Here is an 18,269-nt window from a genome sequence, read left to right as displayed (position 1 = left end):
GGTCACCTCACCTCATCCTCCCTCACCCTCAACACCGGATCCCCCCCCAGGGCTGTGTGCTCAGCCCTCTGCTGTACTCACTGTACACTCATGACTGCGAGGCCACGTCAGAGTCCAATGTCATCATCAAGTTTGCTGACGACACTGCTGTTGTGGGACTGATCTCCCACAATGAAGAGACAGCCTACAGGAGAGAGGTCTCCCACCTGGAGAACTGGTGCCAGGAGAACCACCTCCTGCTCAACGTCAGAAAAACAAAGGAACTGATTGTGGACTTCAGCAGGAAGCAGCAGAGGGACTACCATCCACTTGTCATCAGTGGTGCTGAGGTGGAAAGAGTGGACACTTTCAAATACCTGGGAGTGATCATCTCATGGGACCTGTCCTGGACTCATCACATAAACATCACTGTGAAGAAGGCCAGACAGCATCTCTACCTCCTCAGGTGGCTGAGAGACTTCAAGCAAAAAGGGTGGTTCGTTCAGCTGAACGGACCATCAGAACCACCCTCCCCAACCTGCAGGACATTTACACCAAGCAGTGCAGGCTGAGGGCCATGAAGATCCTAAAACAGCCCAGCCACCCCGGACACTCTCTCTTCTCCCTGCTCCCATCAGGCCGGCGTTACCGCTGCCTGAGGACTAAGACTGAAAGGTTGAAGAAGAGTTTTTACCCACAAGCCATCCGTCTGCTCAACTCTGAGCCCTAACTGGACTATTATTGCACAATGTAAATAATATAATATTCTATAATTCCATGTGTATAGTATATAGTGTGAATTACTTTTTATTCTCCTTATTTATATGTGTGCATGTATATATGGCTGTAGGTACAAAATACATTTCACTGTGCATTGTACTGTGTATAATTGCACATGTGACAAATAAACACTATCTTATCTTAAATGCAAGTTTTTCCTTTGTGTTTTCAGTAATTCATTTTTTTTCTGAAGTTTTACTGAATTAGATTCTGCATCAACAGTTTCACTTCAACTTCACTCCAACTAATGCTGAGTTATAAGAGTTCAGGATCAAAAATAGGTCAAAAACAGAAGAATGAGTTTTTTCTAAATCCCACAGCTTTGTTTCATTACTTCAGTTTCTTTTTAAAAGTATGAATGTATGAATTTTAAACAAAATTTTAAAACTCAAGTTTCCAAGTCCTGTAGGAATGCAAAAGAAATTTTTAACTGAAAAATAAATTTGATTTTTGGAACCAATCCAAAAGGACTCCTTCCAGTACAACTCAGATCCCTGCTTTCTTCACAAATGACCTGGTAGGAAGAAGAATACAGCGGCATGATTGGGGACTTGGTGCAACCTCAACTGCCTCCTGCTAAATATTAGTAAAACTGGGGAGATGGGGATTGACTTCAGGGGGAAGAGACCCACACCAGCTCCAGTCACGGCGGTAGAGGTTGTGTCCAGCTACACATACCTGGGAGTGCAGCTGGATGACAGGCTGGACTGGTCCAGCTATGCTGAGGCAAAAAGGGGCATATATATATATATATATATATAATTCCCACTATGGTATCAGAGTATGAAAGGTGCAATTTTTTATACTCCCATTTAAAATTTAAAACTTTTATTTTAATTTTTTACATAAAAATGTGTTAATTGTTATAATTACTTCTCATGGTCCACAAGGAGTATCTTCACATTTCATCAGGGCATCACTGCACTACTAAACAAAAGGTACAAGTCAGTAGAAGCCAGACTGAATACATGTGTGTGAATGAGAGGGAGGCAGGTGTAACAGTGAAGCTGCACGGAGCAGAGACAGTGAAGGTGGATCAGTTTGAATACCTGGGGCTTCACATCCAATGCAAAGCACAGCGCACAGGAGAAGTGAAGAAGAGACTGCAGGCAGGGTGGAGTGGGTGGAGATGAGTGTCAGGGGTGATTTGTGACAGAAGGGTAGCAGCAAGAGTGAAAGGGGAGAGTTACAAGATGTAGTGAGGCCTGCTCTGATGTATAGTTTGGAGGCAGTAGCACTAACAAAAAGGCAGGAGGCTTTAGCTTTTTACGTTAGAGAGGGGAGGCAGAGATGGCTCGGACAGGTGCAGAGGAGGGATACTGGATATACTGTTGAAGATGGAGCTGCCAGGCAGGAGGAAATGAGGAAGACCACAGAGATGGTGTGAGGGGAAGGGTGAGATGAAGGCAGATGATCTGCTGTTGCAACCACTAAAGGGAACAGCCAAACGAAGGCAGAGGAGAAGAAGGCTGTGACCTCTGAAACACTGTTCAATATTGATGGGAATGCAATCGTTTAGTTCAATTTTAGATAGCAGCCTGAATCCTTTCCCCTTCATTACTTCATATTTTATTTAGTGAAATCTGCTCGTTTTCTGCATAATAATCACATCTCTCACTGGTTCTCCAGTAATATTACAGACATTTAAATAAAGTATGTAACAAACCTGACAGAGAGTTGATAAAAGTGAAAGTCGATATATGACTTAAAAAGAAAAAAACATGCAGGGCTTTTTGTAGAGTTTTCATTGTATTATTGGGGACTGAGCTCGGTGAAGGAGGAGTCTAAAAACCTGAAAAACCACAAATCCATCGCTCTAACAAAATCAACAGCCAACGCTCCCCATCAGCTTCACTTCATTTTCTGTCTCCTGTGTTAGCTCAAAGCATCAGTAATGGTGAGGACAATAAACGTGTGTGGCTCAGCTCCAAGAACACTCAGAAAAAAGTAACAGGAGGAAGCCAAAGCTTGGGTACTGCCTTTACAGCATCGAGATATCCCTCTGCATCTTCATCTTTCCCAGTCATTTCAAAACAGCATCAAATACTCCAAAAATGATCTCCTGCCTCCATTTCCTGACCACTTTACCTGGACCTCGATGGATGTGAAAGTGTGAAGGAGAATTTTGGAGGACTGACGCATTTACACTAGACTCCTTAACAATGTGATGTCGGCTGTGTGGAAACTACGACACACCCAGAAGATGGGCTTCAAAATTCCTCCCAGCATTTCATGCAGGTTATACAAACAATAAATGGCCTATAAAATGAAATAAAACAAATTCTTATCTCTTAGAGATACTGCCTTGAAACTTGCATTTAATCTCTATGCATGAAAAAGCGAAAAAGAACTCCACTTTTTCCACTTACCCCGTGCACCACCTTTGTAGTTTGGGATTCCCAGTCGAGCCAACGTGGACCCTGGTCTCATTGCATCTCCTCCTATCATCCCTCCATCATTCCTGGATAGCACAAACGTCCCATTCCCTCCTCCTCCATTCTGACCACCCTTGCTGATGTACCTCTTACTTCCATCTCTGATGCCCACTGGTTTGGCCAGCGTCACCTCAACGGTGGCTCCGTCGATCTCGGCACCGTTCATGAGGCTGAGCGCGGTGAGGGCGTCGCTGCGGGAGCGGTAGTGGACGAAGGCGTAGTCGGTGAGCTTCTTAACTCTCTCCACACAGCCTGGCTTGAAGTGGGAGAACTCCCGACGGAGAGTTTCCTCTGATGTTTCCAATGAGAGGTTTCGCACCTGAAGCACAAACAACTGTTAGAGTTTGTTTATGTGGCTACTCAGACTTTTAATGGAGGAACATGAACTAAGACACAGTGTCTGACTCAGACATACTCAGATACTGAATGCATTTGGACTGGGTCTGAAAGCTTTGCATGATACTAAGTGCAGACTTTCCTAGTAGTTTCAATGGTGGTTTATTACTTGGTCCTCTTGGCAAATTTGCTAAATCCTCCATCAGAAACCTTGGGGTACCTTTGACTCTGCTTTCACTCTAGATAACCCTGTCAAATCTCTGGGTCACTCTTGTTTTTACCATTTAAGGAATATTGCTAAGTTAAGTTCCATTGTGTCACGTTCTGAACTTGAGATCGTTATCCATGCATTTATTTCCTCACATTTAGATTATTGTAACGCTCTGTTTACTTGTCTTGGCAAAAACTCCTTGGAGCGTCTCCAGGTTGTTCAGAATGCTGCTGTGAGTCTTCTGAGTATTCTCGTGTCACACCGTTACTGACGCAGCTGCACTGGCTCCCCATTAAATTCAGAATCCAGTTTCAGATTCTGGTCCTTACTTATAGAGCTCTTCATGGACAAGCACCAACTTACATCAGTGAACTTTTACATTCATACAACTCCACCAGGTCTCTGAGGTCATGTGATCAGGGCCTACTGACCATACATCATACAAGGCTGAAAACTAAAGGAGACAGAGCTTTTGCTACAGTGGCTCCCCGACTCTGGAACTCTCTCCCTTTGTGCTTGAGAGCTGTGGATTTGGTGGTGTCTTTTAAAAAACAGCTAAAAACTCATCTTTTTAGACTTGCGTTTGGTTAGGGTTTTTTTTTTTCCTTTTGTTCTACCGTTGTGATTTGTGTCTTGAGAGGTGCTATATAAATAAAATTTTACTTTTTACTTATTTACTCAGCTCCACCTTTCAGTTGAGACAGATCACTTGTATTTCTAATAGCTGTGTCCCTACAGCAATAAGAACATCCCTCTGTCAGGAGTTCACAAAGCACGGGCCATGGGTGGTTGTTTAAATCCATCCATCCATCCATTAATTTTTGTCTACTTGTCCAGGGCCGGGTCGCAGGGGCAGCAGCCAAAACAGAGAAACCAGACCTCCTTCGCCCCAGCCACTTCCTCCAGCTTATTCCATTGGGAACATATTGTTTATCCTGTGTATCCTGAGTCTCCCCCAAGGTCACCTCCCAGTAGGACATGCCCAAAACACCTCACCCAAGAGACGCCCAGGAGACATCTTAGTCAGATGCCCGAACCACCTCAACTGGCTGCTTTTACAGTGACTCTACTCTGAGCACCTCCCGAATGACTGCACTCTTAACCCTCTCTCTAAGGAAGATGCAAGCCACCCTTTGGAGGAAGCTCATTTCCGCTGCTTGTATCCGCGATCTCGTTCTTTTCTGATCAATTTTTGATACAGAACAACTTTATTTGTTATGATTTTACTGGGTGGCGAAATGGACCCAGCTGAGGTGTTTGGGGCATCTGGTAGATGTGTGCCTCCCTTTTTAAGGTTTTTCAGGTACGCCTAACTGGGAGAAGACCCCAGGGTTAGACCCAGAACTTGCTGGAAAGATTATCTCTCTCGTGTGGCCTGGGAATGCCTCTGGATCTCCCAGGAAGAACTTGTAAGGCTATCACAACCCAACTTTTGATAAGCGGACAAAAATAGATAGATAGATGGAAATGGTGTCTATGTGGGGCCAAAAGAAAACCCGCTGAAGGAGAATCAACATGAAATAAATCAGAGCAAAATGAACCCATGAAAGGTAGAAAGTGAGAACCTGTGGCTGGGATTTAAGTGAGCAGCCAGAGGATATCTTAAAGAACGTCCACACAGAAAGTGATTCACTAACGGTTGACTAATAGTCGGCATTCCAGGCTCGAGCTTTCCTTTGTGTTGAGAAGAGAATAAAAAAAATGTTTATTTTTGTATGTTTAATGTAAGCAGCTATTGTGGTTTCTCTCCTTTCTATGCTCACCTGCACAGTATTTTAGTGTGGCCGAATTCAGAATAAAGCCGTTCTGTGTTTGTTGTTAGAAGACTGCACAGGCACAAAACAGTGACACAAACCCTGCTAAACCAGTCTTTACTTTAAAGCCATGAAAAGACCAAAACAAAGCTGAGGTGCTGCAGCAAAGTGTGGGTTTTACTGTTCTAGTACACCCCCAAAAATAAGATTATAAGCCAGTAAAAGGAGAAAAAGTGGAAGATGGATGGATGGATGGATAAATCCTGCTCAGTTTTCATGTAACTGGCCTCAGTTTACTGCAGAGATGCACATTAAGCCCAGTGGTAAACCATGAAGCAGCTTGTCTCTGACACAAGGAGCAAACCGGAGGGATAAACCTCGACTACTGTGGCGCTGCAGATTTATCCAATTTCAATCTCTACATCGACAGGCTTTTCACTTCACACTCTGGGAAGAGATCAGCTTCATCAAACTCCTCACACACACATCTTCAAAGTTTTAAATGTTCACCCCTTTTTTTTTCCCCCCACTCGAGCTAAAACTGAAGGCAGTGGAGCTGGTGATTGAAGAGGTATAAAAAGAGCCACTCAAGCACATTAAAAAAAAAAATCCTGATACATCTTTTTCTAATCCCACCTAACGCCAGTGTGTATTAAAAAAGCTTATTAATTAACTTAAAGAGATGAACAGAGCTACACGACTTCTTCTCTCTAAACTCTATCACTGTGACTGATAGGACGACGACTGAACAGGGGTACGACAGCAGCTGTGAGCAGGTTTTCTGCACCGAATCGAGGGCTTCGCTTGCTAAAAATACCCGTCACAGTATACGTGCTGGCCTCGGATCACACCTCACTGTTTCAGTCTCCTCAGTAATTGATCCCCTGGAGGGTGAACAGTTCCTGCTGCTGCTCACCTTTGATCTGACAGAGACAGCTAAGGGTTTCGCAGGTTTCTGCCTGAACACACTGACCTCTGACTGCACAGTGCAGTCTTACTCCCGTTGACCCCAATTTACTATACAGAAGGGTGAAGGTAGGTTTAGAAAAGAACTCCACTTTAGCGTTCTGAGATGGTTTAATGTGGACGGATTTTCAGGAGCAAACATTCAAAAATGATGGCAGTTCGGCGAGCTGACTGGCCAGCCACTGGTCTGTTTCCACCAATCAGGGTTCAGCTTGAAGCGAACACCTTCAGAATACAATAGAATAGAATGCCTTTATTGTCATTATACAGAATGTACAATGAGAAATCTAGAATGAAAAATGTGGGCACAATTTTAGAGAATGTGTTAAAGCTGGATGAACATTAGTTCAGTTACTAAGATAAGCTCTTCTTACTCACTCAGGATGATTTCTAGGATCTCTTAACAACCTGCAGGCAGTCAAACATGACTTCATTTCATCCAGACTCGACTAACTTTAGTACAAAATGCTGCAACTTGCCTTTTAAGATAAGCTGAAATAAACTTTATTCATGTCAAAGCTGTAAATTCCTTGGTTATATGCTGCATTTAACTTATTAACAAATAGCTTAAACACCTAAAATGGATTACAGCTCAATAATGTGTGAAAAAAATCAAATCCAGGAAGAAACTAACCTGAACTATAAATGAATACAAAACAGTGAGAGAAGAATGCATTTACAGAAATTTGATTTTAAAAAGTAAGCGAAGCAAACTGAAACAGAATTTAAAACGGCTTTAGGTGGGAGAACCTCTGGGCGACCTCTTTCAATCTCAAGGTAACGGTACAGGTCACCTGATGAAAGGCAACCTGTCTCCAAACAATTACGGTCTGTCTCAGACTGACTGCAATCAATCGCAGACTGATTAGCAACAGTCTGCAAATAACTGTCATCTAATCTATAAACACAGACAAATTGCCAGCACACTGCGCCATGAGCGCCACACATCTCTTTGAAATAGGAAACTCGACTCAACTGGTTGCCAACTACTTGCGTTCTGATTATACTGAAGCAAGGTCACTGAGTGCCTACTTCATTTTGCAGTTAAATTGCCATCCGTCAGCAACTGAGTCACTATTTGTGGAAGAATTCTTCTTCAATCTTCAAAGTTCTAGCCGAACTCTGAATGTAAGTAGTTAATGTGAACTTCTGTTCATGCAAATGGCAACAGATTTGTAATTTTCACAAATTTATTAAGTTAACTATTGTATAATCACAAACAGATGTAATTCTCAACTTGACCTCATTCAATCACAAACTGACAGAAGACTGACTCTGTCTTATTGCTTTGACAGCAGCAGCTGACTGCAAGTGGTTGCAGACCTGGTCCCCATCTCTGAAGCAGCCATTTCAAAGACAATGAGATCACAAGTTCATGGTTGCAATAATTTTGTTCATGTCTCCAACAACTGTTTTCCTTACTGTGGCGGTCGGGTTAGCTGTTTATTTTAGGATCAGTTTTAAGATTTTATTCTTTGTTTTTAAATCCTTAAAGGAGACATACCATGCAAATCCACTTTTTTAGCCCTTAAATACATTGTGTTGTGTACTTTGAGTGTGTAGCAGTGCAGGAAATATAAATGTATTCTGTCCCAGTGCTGCGTAGATATCTTTATATTCTTTCTGGGTCATAATGTTAAGTTTTCTCTATTCCCTGTTAGGTTTTCGTGTCTGTTACGTCACAGTATTTACTGTGGAACTGCTAAACAAGGACATGGACTTCCGGCTTACCGATTTCGTGAACCCGCCATTTTTTTCTTGCAGCAATTTTGTAGTCCAAGTGCAGTTATGCCGAAGTTGCAAGTAGACAAGTCAAAGTGTTCGGTTGTTGGGTGTATTAACCCACACAATTCCTTCCCTGGAATCAGAGCCTCTTTGAAGAGCCTGGTTATATTTTATTTTCTCGGAAATGTACTCACATCAGTGGGGAAAGTCCTCCTTGTTTCTCTGCTGGTAGCTAATCGTATCGCTGCTATCAAACTACAAAAATGGCCGAACGGGGTGGAGTGGAACGCTCTGCGACCTGGAGGGGGGGCGGGGCGTGAAATGTCTCATTCACATCTAAAGAGACCGCACCAAAACGAACTGCTCTAAGACGCGCCTCAGAAAAGGTGTAACAGAGGGGTCTGTGGAGCTACAATAACGAGGAATTCAGACCAAAGCATTGCAGTTCTACTTTATATAGACCACAAGTGAATAATTTACATATGAAAAGGAAGGATTTAAAAGCAGGATATGTCCCCGTTAAATGCTCAGGTTCCTTCTTATCTGCCCACATCCTCCTGATGGTTAGAAACAAAGAGCGAAAATTATTTTCTCAGCTTTGGAAAAGAAACACTTTTAAATCAAAGCGATACAACTTGAAACCGATTTTAATACAGCTTATGCTGAGCTGTATTTGTTATTGATTTTATCTTAAATGAATAAGCAAGATTTATTATTATATATGCTCACTGTTTTAGACACTGTGTCCATTTTCCTGACAGTTTGCAGACACGATGAGGAGCTAAAGTCTGATCTATTATATCTGATGCTGAAACACACATAACTGTACATGTATGTGTGCATGTGTACATACATAAAGGACTCTGACACGCTGCATGACCTCGTCATCCACGTCTTTCTCAGGCTCCGCCCAGTCCACCTGGATAGAGTGACCCCACAGCAGGAAGGTTCCTGCAGGACACAGCAGCGTCACAAATGACCGTAGCCCAAAGATACTCATGGCTTAAATGTGTCATCAAATCAACAACAACAGCAATAACTGCACACACAGCTGGATCTCTGCTGGTAAGACATGCTGGTATTTGATTGGATGTGAAAAAGAGAATGTGTGCACGTTCCTCCTCAGTAACTTCCAGCAGCTCCTCTTCACACCCCCGTGATTCTCATTTAAAATCTAATTTTAATTGAAAAGCCAGCAGCAACTTTTTTTTTCTCTAAAGTTGCCGCTGGCAATTACATAAATAACCTGTTCTCTAAACCTTCAGTTTCCTGTTATTGCACTGAGGAAACACCTGCTTCACAGGTGTTCGGCTCCACTGTGGAGAAAATCAACATCAGCAGCAGAAGCAGCAGTTTAAAGATAAAATAAGCAGCTGGGGAACGTGTTTGTGGTTAATCCGGTGAATCGATCGACTCGAGGATCAATGTCCAATGCAGCCCTGTGGCCACCCTGTTCATTGACTTGCAGCAGAGCCCTCAGCAGCCTGAGAGAGGAGGGAACGGATACCTTAATGGAACTAGTTAGCTGAACCTCCAGACATCACTGCAAACAGATCAGAGGGGGAAAGGGGGCAAAGGAGGGGACTCTGCAGGGGCCCCTAAAGGCTGGAGCATAATCACGGCTCAGTTATTTAACATTATTATTACAGTCACTGAACATGGCTTTTTACAGGGTCTAAGCTTTAAATATAAGTGAAAACCAAAGACAGAATTAAAGAAACTGAACAGGTTCCCTGTAGCTGGGATGAAGACAGAAGCAGGTAGCAGCTTCAAATCAGCCTACTGTTGCCCACTGCTGAAAGCAGGAGACACATGCAGCCTTTAACCTTCAACAGGTTCAACTGTGGGCATACTGTGAGTTTATTTACAGACACTTCCCCTCTGCACCCAGCTTGATAACCCCACTGGGCACCAATGTGGGCAGCGATTTTGAAGTTGTTAATAAGTAAATGAAGTTAAATTTAATGGTCACTGCAGAGGCTGTGAGTGTAGAATTACCAGTGAAAGGTTTTCTGACTTCCCTCCCCGTGTCTTCACAGGCCCAACTCATCTATACAAGACACAGTCTGACCTCTTTCAGATTTGTAGCAGCATTTTATTTATTTAGCCTCTCAGCAAAAAGGTCCTGGGTTTAAACGCTTGTGGAGTTTTGAATGTTCTCCTCATGTCAGGAGCTCTGGTTTCCTCTGGAAAAACTAATATGCCAGATTTGTGTTGTTTATAAACTGCTGTTTTCTCTCATGCATTATCACATCATTCAGAACAGCTGGAGCTCAGCTTCCTTCATCACTCTGTTTTTATGGTTTTGCTGCTCAAAGGACTCGAGTGTGTTTTCTACACTAGTGAAATCATCTTCTGCTGAGTAAATGATCAGAGTTATAAAAGTTGCTGTCTTTGCTCTAGAAACCTGCTGCTGTGTTCAGTCTGTGCTGCCCTCTGCTGGACACTGAGAGGAACTGAGTCAGCTCACAAGCGGCAGGTGCACGTGTGACTCAGCAGAGCCCAAACACAGCAAAGACACACAGGTGTGGTCACATGTTATGAGGGAACCACAAGGAGGAAGAGGAGGAGAAAGGTTACCAGGAATAAGCTTCCTGCGGGCCATCGCTGCCGCTTTGTGGGACTCGTACTCAACAAAGGCGAAGCCTCGATTTCTGCTCTTCTCGGCGGAGCTCTGGTACACGATCACGTCCACCACGCCATCCGTCACCTGGACACAGATGCAGACAGGGAGGGGCAAAAACTGACAGCAGCAAAACAAACTGACTTAGAGACACGGACTAGAGTGACTGTAGTCTGGAGCCAATAGTTTGAGAGAAGAGAGCAAACAATAACATTTTTACAAAATCACTTTTAAATTGTTTGATTACCATAAAATTCACAAACCAGCTCCGTCAAACTAAAAGAGGAGCCGTCCCACACAGACCTGAACTCTGTCAAACCCCCAGAGTATGGGCCTGACTGACAGTCAAACTGAGGGTGACAGAGAAACTCAGCAGAGAAGCGAAGCCTCTGTTACTGCCTGAATAAAACAGCTGAAGAGCTGAAACACGGTGAGGAGACATGAAAGCTGCAGAGCAGGCCTGAATCAATTTGAAAGGATCCATATGCTGCCTGCAGGGCTTTAACTTGGACTGTCTTTTTCCCTCTTAAAGGGGTCTGACACCATCGCTTCTCTTCACGTTTAATTAGCTACAATAAGGGAAAAACTTTGGATAAGGTTCAGTGAACATTTAAAAGATGCTGGTATCACAAGTGGAAAAACGTGGATCTGTGGATCATCATCCAACCCCCCTTATTGCTAATCCAGGCACGGGTGGACTGGCGCACCTTGGCTGACCTGCACAGAAGCCATGAACTAAACTGCATCACTGTGCTGTACCTTTTTCATCTCCTCCATGATCTCATCCTTCCTCTTGTCTTTGGGGATGGAGCCAATGAAAAGGCGGCAGTTGTCCAAACTCATGCACACACCGATGAACTTCCCCGGGCGCACCTCGTAGTTGTCCAGCATCTGGATGGCTCTCTGAGCTGCTTCTCTGGAGCACAAAATGACCCGTTTTTCAGGTTGTGAGGTGCTCCTGACACGGATTTTTCTTTACTGGATGACTGAGGTACTTTAACCAATACTTGAACAAATACTGAGTCTTTCTTGGCTAAACATGGCTGTTTACTACACATGTAAGCACAACTGATAATATAGTAAACTTGTGTTTCCACCTGATAAACAAATCTAAGTGTTTTTGCTCTGTGAAAAACTGAGGAGGAGGAGGAGCAACCTGTCGGTGTACATGACGAAGGCGTAGCCGCGGTTCTCTCCGCTGAACTCCATCATCAGTCTGAACTCGTAGATCGTCCCGGGCTTCTCGAACAGCGGCACCAGGTCGTCCTCGTACATGTCTCTGGGAATCTTCCCCACGAACACCTCGCAGCCCCGGGGGGGGGCTGGACCCTCCCAGCCTGCATCACAGACACGGGGTCAGCTGATTCAAGGCTCTTACAGAAACTCTGCTGTTCTGACTGGTTTCATGACACATTTTTATAAGAATTAATAAGAAGTCATTTCTGTCAACAACTACAAAAAAAGCTCATTTTCATTCATTTTAACACAATTTATTATTAGAATTCATTATATATTAATAATCTTAAACTGTAAAATGATTAGCAGCTTGAACTTTAAATAAATGTAGCAAAGTAGATGCTGCTGCAGGTACATAATACTGCCAAAAGTATTCGCTCGTCTGCCTTCAGAGTGATGTTGGACGAGAAGCCTCGGCTCACAGGCTCCGCTCTGATTCATCCTAAAGGTGTTGTGTCAGGTTGAGGTCAGGACTCTGTGCAGGCCACATCAAACTCACTCATCCACGTTTTTGTGCACCAGTGCACAAAACAAGGTCCCTAGTCATGGACGTTATAGGAAGGGGCCATCTCCAAATTGTTCCCATACAGTTAAGAGCATGAAATTGTTCAAAATATCTTGGTGTGCTGAAGCATTAGGAGTTCCATTAAGAGTTGGAACTAAGAGGCCGAGCCCAGTTCCTGAAAAACACCCCCACACCATAATCCCCCCTCCACCAAACGTTTCACCGAGCACAATGCAGTCAGACAAGTACCGTTCTCCTGGCACCCACAAACCCACACTCATCCATCAGATTTCCAGATGGAGAAGCGTACTTTGTCACTCCAGAGAACACATCTTCACTGCTCTAGAGTCCAGTGGCAGCGTGCTTTACAACCCTGCAACCAAAGCTTTGGATTACGCTTGGTGATGTAAGGCCTGGATGCAGCTGCTCGGCCATGGAAACCCATTCCACAAAGCTCTCTGCGCATTGTTCTTGAGCTAATCTGAAGGCCACATGAAGTTTGGAGGTCTGTAGTGATTGGCTCTGCAGAAAGTTGGTGACCTCTGCGCTCTATGCACCTCATATTCCCTGACCCTGCTCTGCCATTTTATGTGGCCTACCACTTCATGGCTGAGTTGCTGTTGTTCCCAATCAGTTCCACTTTGTTATAATACCACTAACAGCTGACTGTGGAATATTTACTAGTGAGGAACTCTCAGGACTAGACTTCTTGCACAGGTGGCATCCCATCACAGTACCACACTGGAATTCACTGAGCTCCTGAGAGCGACCCATTCATAGGCAGTCTGCATGCGTAGGTGCTTGCTTCCATGCCCACACCTGTGGCCATGGAAGTGACTGAAACACCTGAATTCAATGATTTGGATGGGTGAGTGAAAACTTTTAGCAATATAGTGCATCTCTGCTAGAAAGAGTGTCAGCACAGCTGCAAAGGTTACAGGAAATCTGACAAATTTAAACTGAACAGGTGCAAAAAAAGATGCACAACTTATAAATAAAAAGAAACAAAGTATTTAGAAAAAATTACTTATTTTGTAGTTTAATACATAAAATAAAGAGCAAATAAATCAAGTTTCTCTCAAACTAAACAAAATGCAATAAATGTTAACAAAACAAATACAAAATTTAAACAATGTAAAAACACATTAAAACTAAACTTGCAAAAATAAATATATTAAAATTAAAAAGGACACAAAAAGAGTATGTATATCTAATTTAGTAAAACAAAAAAATGTGTCAAAATCATCTATTAGGGGCGCCTGGGTAGCCCAGTGGTGGAGCACATGACCACATGCAGACTCCGAGTGCCACATGTTAGCAGCCTTTGTTATACAAACTTCAAATGTCTGTAACTCCTCAATGCTTCAGCATACAGTCATCAATGAGGGCTCTAATCAAAGATACTACCCTGAGGAATCCTCTGCTATACACAAAGTTACTGATAGTACAAATTAATTATAATTATAGACATATAAATCAGAGGTTGCCCTAATTTGTAAAAGAAGGAAAATGTTAGGCCTTCATTCACAACCCCCCCCCCAGTCTATTTTCAGTGATTCCTTCACACACACAAAATAAATAAACTGTATATTGATCAAAAGTTACAATAAATGTAAACACTACATATACACATAAAATAAAAAAATCCCACAATCCTCCCAATAGTCCTTCTCTGATACACAACTTACAACCCCCTCCAAAACAAATACCCCACCCCCACAAACAAAACTCACACAAAGCATAAAGCTTTTTGTAAAACTTACTGATCAAAAAAAGCTCTGAGCCATTGTCCTCCTCATCCTGCCATAATAAACGTAATAAAGACCACCATGAAAGCCTCATCGAGACCTATAACAACCTTCCCTGCCCCCAACACTGCTCTTGTAAATTTCCATATGTAAAGCACACACACAATATAACAGCGTACAGTGATATTTTCTGTGTAATGGTGCGTGTCAAGCTCACCATTACATACATATTTACATCTAACCGGCATATAATACGAGGACGAGCTGAGAATAAAAAGTTACACATACCACGGATCGCCGTCGGAGTACAGCTGTTAGTTCGCCGGATTTTGTAGCGAGAAAACCGGTCGAATCAGCGACAAAATCCTCTAATATATAATAATCCAATCTCGTGAGTCATGTAGTCACTGTTTACGCACGGCGGCACACACACTCTTACTTCCTGCTCAGTTTCACGCACGGAGGACGCACTGATTATGCAGGGAGTTTATGGTTTCATGTGAAAACCCACCCCATAGTGCCATATACCCACGTGTCAGGAATTTTATTGGCTATACATCTGTGGTTTCGGATTTTGGGTCAGACTCGACCAATCAGAACAATCGGGGAACATTTGGGGGCATGTCCAGAAAAGTCACATGACACTGTCTGGTTATTATTGGCTCTGGAAAACCCATTTCATAACATGATTGGACAAATGAGGTGTCAATCCAATTCTGAGGGTCTAGTCTGTCATATAAAAGCATCATAAGAGCGGACTGCAGCGTAACTGTGACGCTATGAGGCTTCAAAGTCGGAAAGCACTACAATCGGCCTGCGGGCAGGCCGTTGCCAGTTAATAGGTTAAATGTAAAACAAAAAGTGCTACAAAACCAACAAACAAATTATAAATAATGTGTGCAAAATTCAGTTTAAAATAAACACAATGCAATGAAACACAATAAATCATAAAATACAAAATATACAAAAAATAAAGGTTTAAAACAAGTAAAAGAAGTTAAAATACATATTTGATTTAAAAAAATGAAGTGAAATTCAAATTAAAACTTAATACTGTGGAATGAAACTAGTAAAATAAGATACACTTGTCAATTAAAATAATCTAAATAAAAATCAAATACATAAATAAAAATAAGAGGTATAAACTAAGACTATGTTGTCTTTTCTACTCTGAACTGTATTTCAGTCACCCCCCCGCCCCCCTCTGAATGGCTCTGAGTGTTTGGGAGGCGGGAGACAGCGGCAGGAGTCAGGAACTCTTTTGAATGAGGTAAAACGGTCTGTCGGGAATGTTGCCGTGAATGTGGCTTGTTTATAACGTCTTGTTGTCACTTTACTTTCATATATAGAAACCAAATCTTTTTGGTTCATTCATCGTGGGATGGTCACTACACTAGCCAAATGTTTTACCTCATGTCAGCACAGTCAATGCCACCACCAGCAAAAAGGCTGAAACAGCAGCAGGACTCACTTTGTTTTGTTTTTTTAAAAGAGTAACATCAGTGTGAGTAACAGTCACACAACACAAAGGCAACACCTGATCATAATTTATCAACATGTATGACAGTATATTAGATATGTGTAATAATATCAGGAGAATGGCAGTATACAGAGTAATGACTCAGCTGAAGCAATGAAAGGTGGAGAGGCTGAAGAAGCTCAGATGAGGTCTTCAATGAGTTTAGTGAAATATGTATTAGCCTGTTATTACTTATTAAATATAAAACTAAACAGTTTTATCATGAGAAGAACTGGTTCTGCCCACGTCTTATAAAACATAAACATATGTAAATTATACATGCAATAATATAGGTGTACACAACACTATTTTTCCAAGAAACATTTGAAAAAGAAGAAAGTAAAATATCAAATAGCATTTTTTTATGCTTTTTTATGTCAGGAGAGCGATCACTTAATCCTGAGGTTATTATGTTTTTACCGGTGTTCCAGGGTACATACCTGGCGGTGGTCCTCCGTATTTCCTCTGCCCGTTCTCCTGCACCATGTTGTAGCCTGTCTTCTCCATCAGGGCCAACAGAGCCAACTCCTTAGCGCAGGAAAGCTTAAAGTACTCCTCGTCCAGCAGCAGGCTGGCTCCTTCCCTCGAGTCACTGTCCACGTCTCCCTTCACCTCCTCCACGGGGCTCCCTGTCCAACAAATACCAGGGTTACCGCTCTGCTCAGGTGAGACTACAGCTTTACACTCTTTTAAATGTAACCTGAGGATAATGTGAGCTTTTAGTGGCCTGTAACTTATTTTGCTGTCTTAAGGATCTTATATATGTTGCATTTATCTTTATTTTGTGCCTTTTATATGTGTGGTGTTTCTTTCTGCGTAGTCTAAAGCTGCTATAAAAGCCAAATTACCCTTTAAACCCTTTAACAGTGGCCGATCACCTCCGATACACCCGTTACCTGCCCATACTGGCGATGAACAGCTGGTTAACGCCAAGCATATCGCCGCTGAGACGTCCGATCAAACGCACTTCGAATTACAGTAATTGCGCGACCATCTGGCCTATCGATTATTACGGTAATTGTTGCCGGAAGTCCGCGAAAGGCGGCACTTTTGAAGTTCACAGACCGGCGGTTGGGTGGTAAATAAAGGGTTAATTTTTCGTCATGTCTCTCGCTATATCGCGGTTCTCTTATTGCGGCTTCACTGTATTGCAGAATTTTTCTTTATTTTTTTTTAAGATATTGCTAATACTGTTTCGCATAGTTTTCACTATATTGTCGGATTATGCGGTATATAGGTATTTCTTTAACACCCCATAACTATGTGCATCACTCGGACGAAGAGATAAGTTACGCCGAGGCCTTTAGCGGAAATCGAAGTTACGGCGGAGGGCCAAGATACTGCACCACCTTCACCGTCATCAGTACTGCACAGCTACATAATTCATCATCTTCATCATTCAAGTTGTAGTAAGACAGTGGGAAAGGTTTATAGGAATGTGGGAAGGGTTTATAAAGCCGTAAAATATATAAAAAAAATAAAAAATAAATATATAATAAATATAACGCCGACACTTCGCGGATTTTCACCTATCGCGGGGGTCTCTGGAACGTAACCCCCGCGATAGGTGGGATCACTGTATTTAGTTCATCTGTTAATTTTCTGTTGTCCGAGGAGCGTTCTTCAAGTTTTAACATAAATCAGCAACATTTACAACATAAAAACACTACTGTTATCTTTCTGGCGTCTCTGTGTGGGTACATTTATTAATTTAAAGCTTACAAACGGCCAAATTGCCGCTGCTAACTCAGCTAGCCTTCATGCTAGCCACGGCACCGTGATGTAACTTTTTCTTGTTCCGACCGTTTTTCCAACCAACAGTTCGATGATTAAACGACGAGTGTAATAAACTCTCACCGCCTCTTTCTAGCGCCATCTCCTCTCAGGGCGAAAAACTCTTTCTGTTCACGGACTTTAAACGGTTCGCGGACGATGCTCCGCTCTTTGTCTAAGTTCAACCAGAAAAGCTAACTGACACTTGTGAGTGACGTGAAGCTGGCATCCCGTTAGCCAATCACAACATTGCTACAGGGCACGAAGGCGGGACAATAGCAAAAGGAACGACAAGAAAGAAACATAAGAACAAATAAGCAATAACACAACAATTGACAATAATAATAAAAGAAAATTATGACCAAAACGATTGAAATATAATATAAAAAATGCAAGATAATAATAAAAAATAAAATACATGCAAAATTAATAAAGTTAAAAATGCAATTTACTAAAAACTATAGTAATATAAACAATGAAAATGTTAAATTAAAAGCAAAAATTAAGATCTACTAAATATAGGCAATAAAATATAGAATATTATAATATGAAGATAAAATAATGCAAAAATGAATAAAACTAAAAAACTCAAAATCTAAAAAACAACTAATTAAATCAATTAAAATCATTTAATTTAATAACAAAATAATAAAATGAATAGACTTTTTTTTTGGTTTAA

At 42.1% G+C, this 18,269-nt stretch overlaps 1 protein-coding gene across 4 annotated transcripts in view; it reads right to left on the bottom strand.

The window, feature by feature from the left end:
* LOC115796739 (probable RNA-binding protein 46) overlaps nt 1-17,822 on the bottom strand; it is a 43,319-nt gene extending 25,497 nt beyond the window's left edge. For all 4 annotated transcript variants that reach the window (XR_004021333.1, XR_004021334.1, XM_030753157.1 and 1 more), the window contains exons 1-7: nt 17,675-17,822; nt 16,258-16,446; nt 11,966-12,146; nt 11,569-11,725; nt 10,767-10,896; nt 9,040-9,137; nt 3,129-3,513 (exon numbers count right to left, since the gene is read on the bottom strand). Coding sequence is in view for 2 of the 4 variants with exons in the window: in XM_030753157.1 (XP_030609017.1) it covers nt 3,129-3,513; nt 9,040-9,137; nt 10,767-10,896; nt 11,569-11,725; nt 11,966-12,146; nt 16,258-16,446; nt 17,675-17,693 (1,159 nt within the window). In the remaining 2 variants the exon portion in view is untranslated. The remainder of the gene's footprint in view (nt 1-3,128; nt 3,514-9,039; nt 9,138-10,766; nt 10,897-11,568; nt 11,726-11,965; nt 12,147-16,257; nt 16,447-17,674) is intronic.
* Nucleotides 17,823-18,269: the final 447 nt, after the last annotated feature.

This window comes from Archocentrus centrarchus, chromosome 18 (genome assembly GCF_007364275.1).
Source record: "Archocentrus centrarchus isolate MPI-CPG fArcCen1 chromosome 18, fArcCen1, whole genome shotgun sequence".
Taxonomy (NCBI): Eukaryota; Metazoa; Chordata; class Actinopteri; order Cichliformes; family Cichlidae; genus Archocentrus; species Archocentrus centrarchus.
The sequence above is the reverse complement of the archived record's forward strand: the minus strand, read 5'-3'. Positions and strand labels throughout refer to the sequence as shown.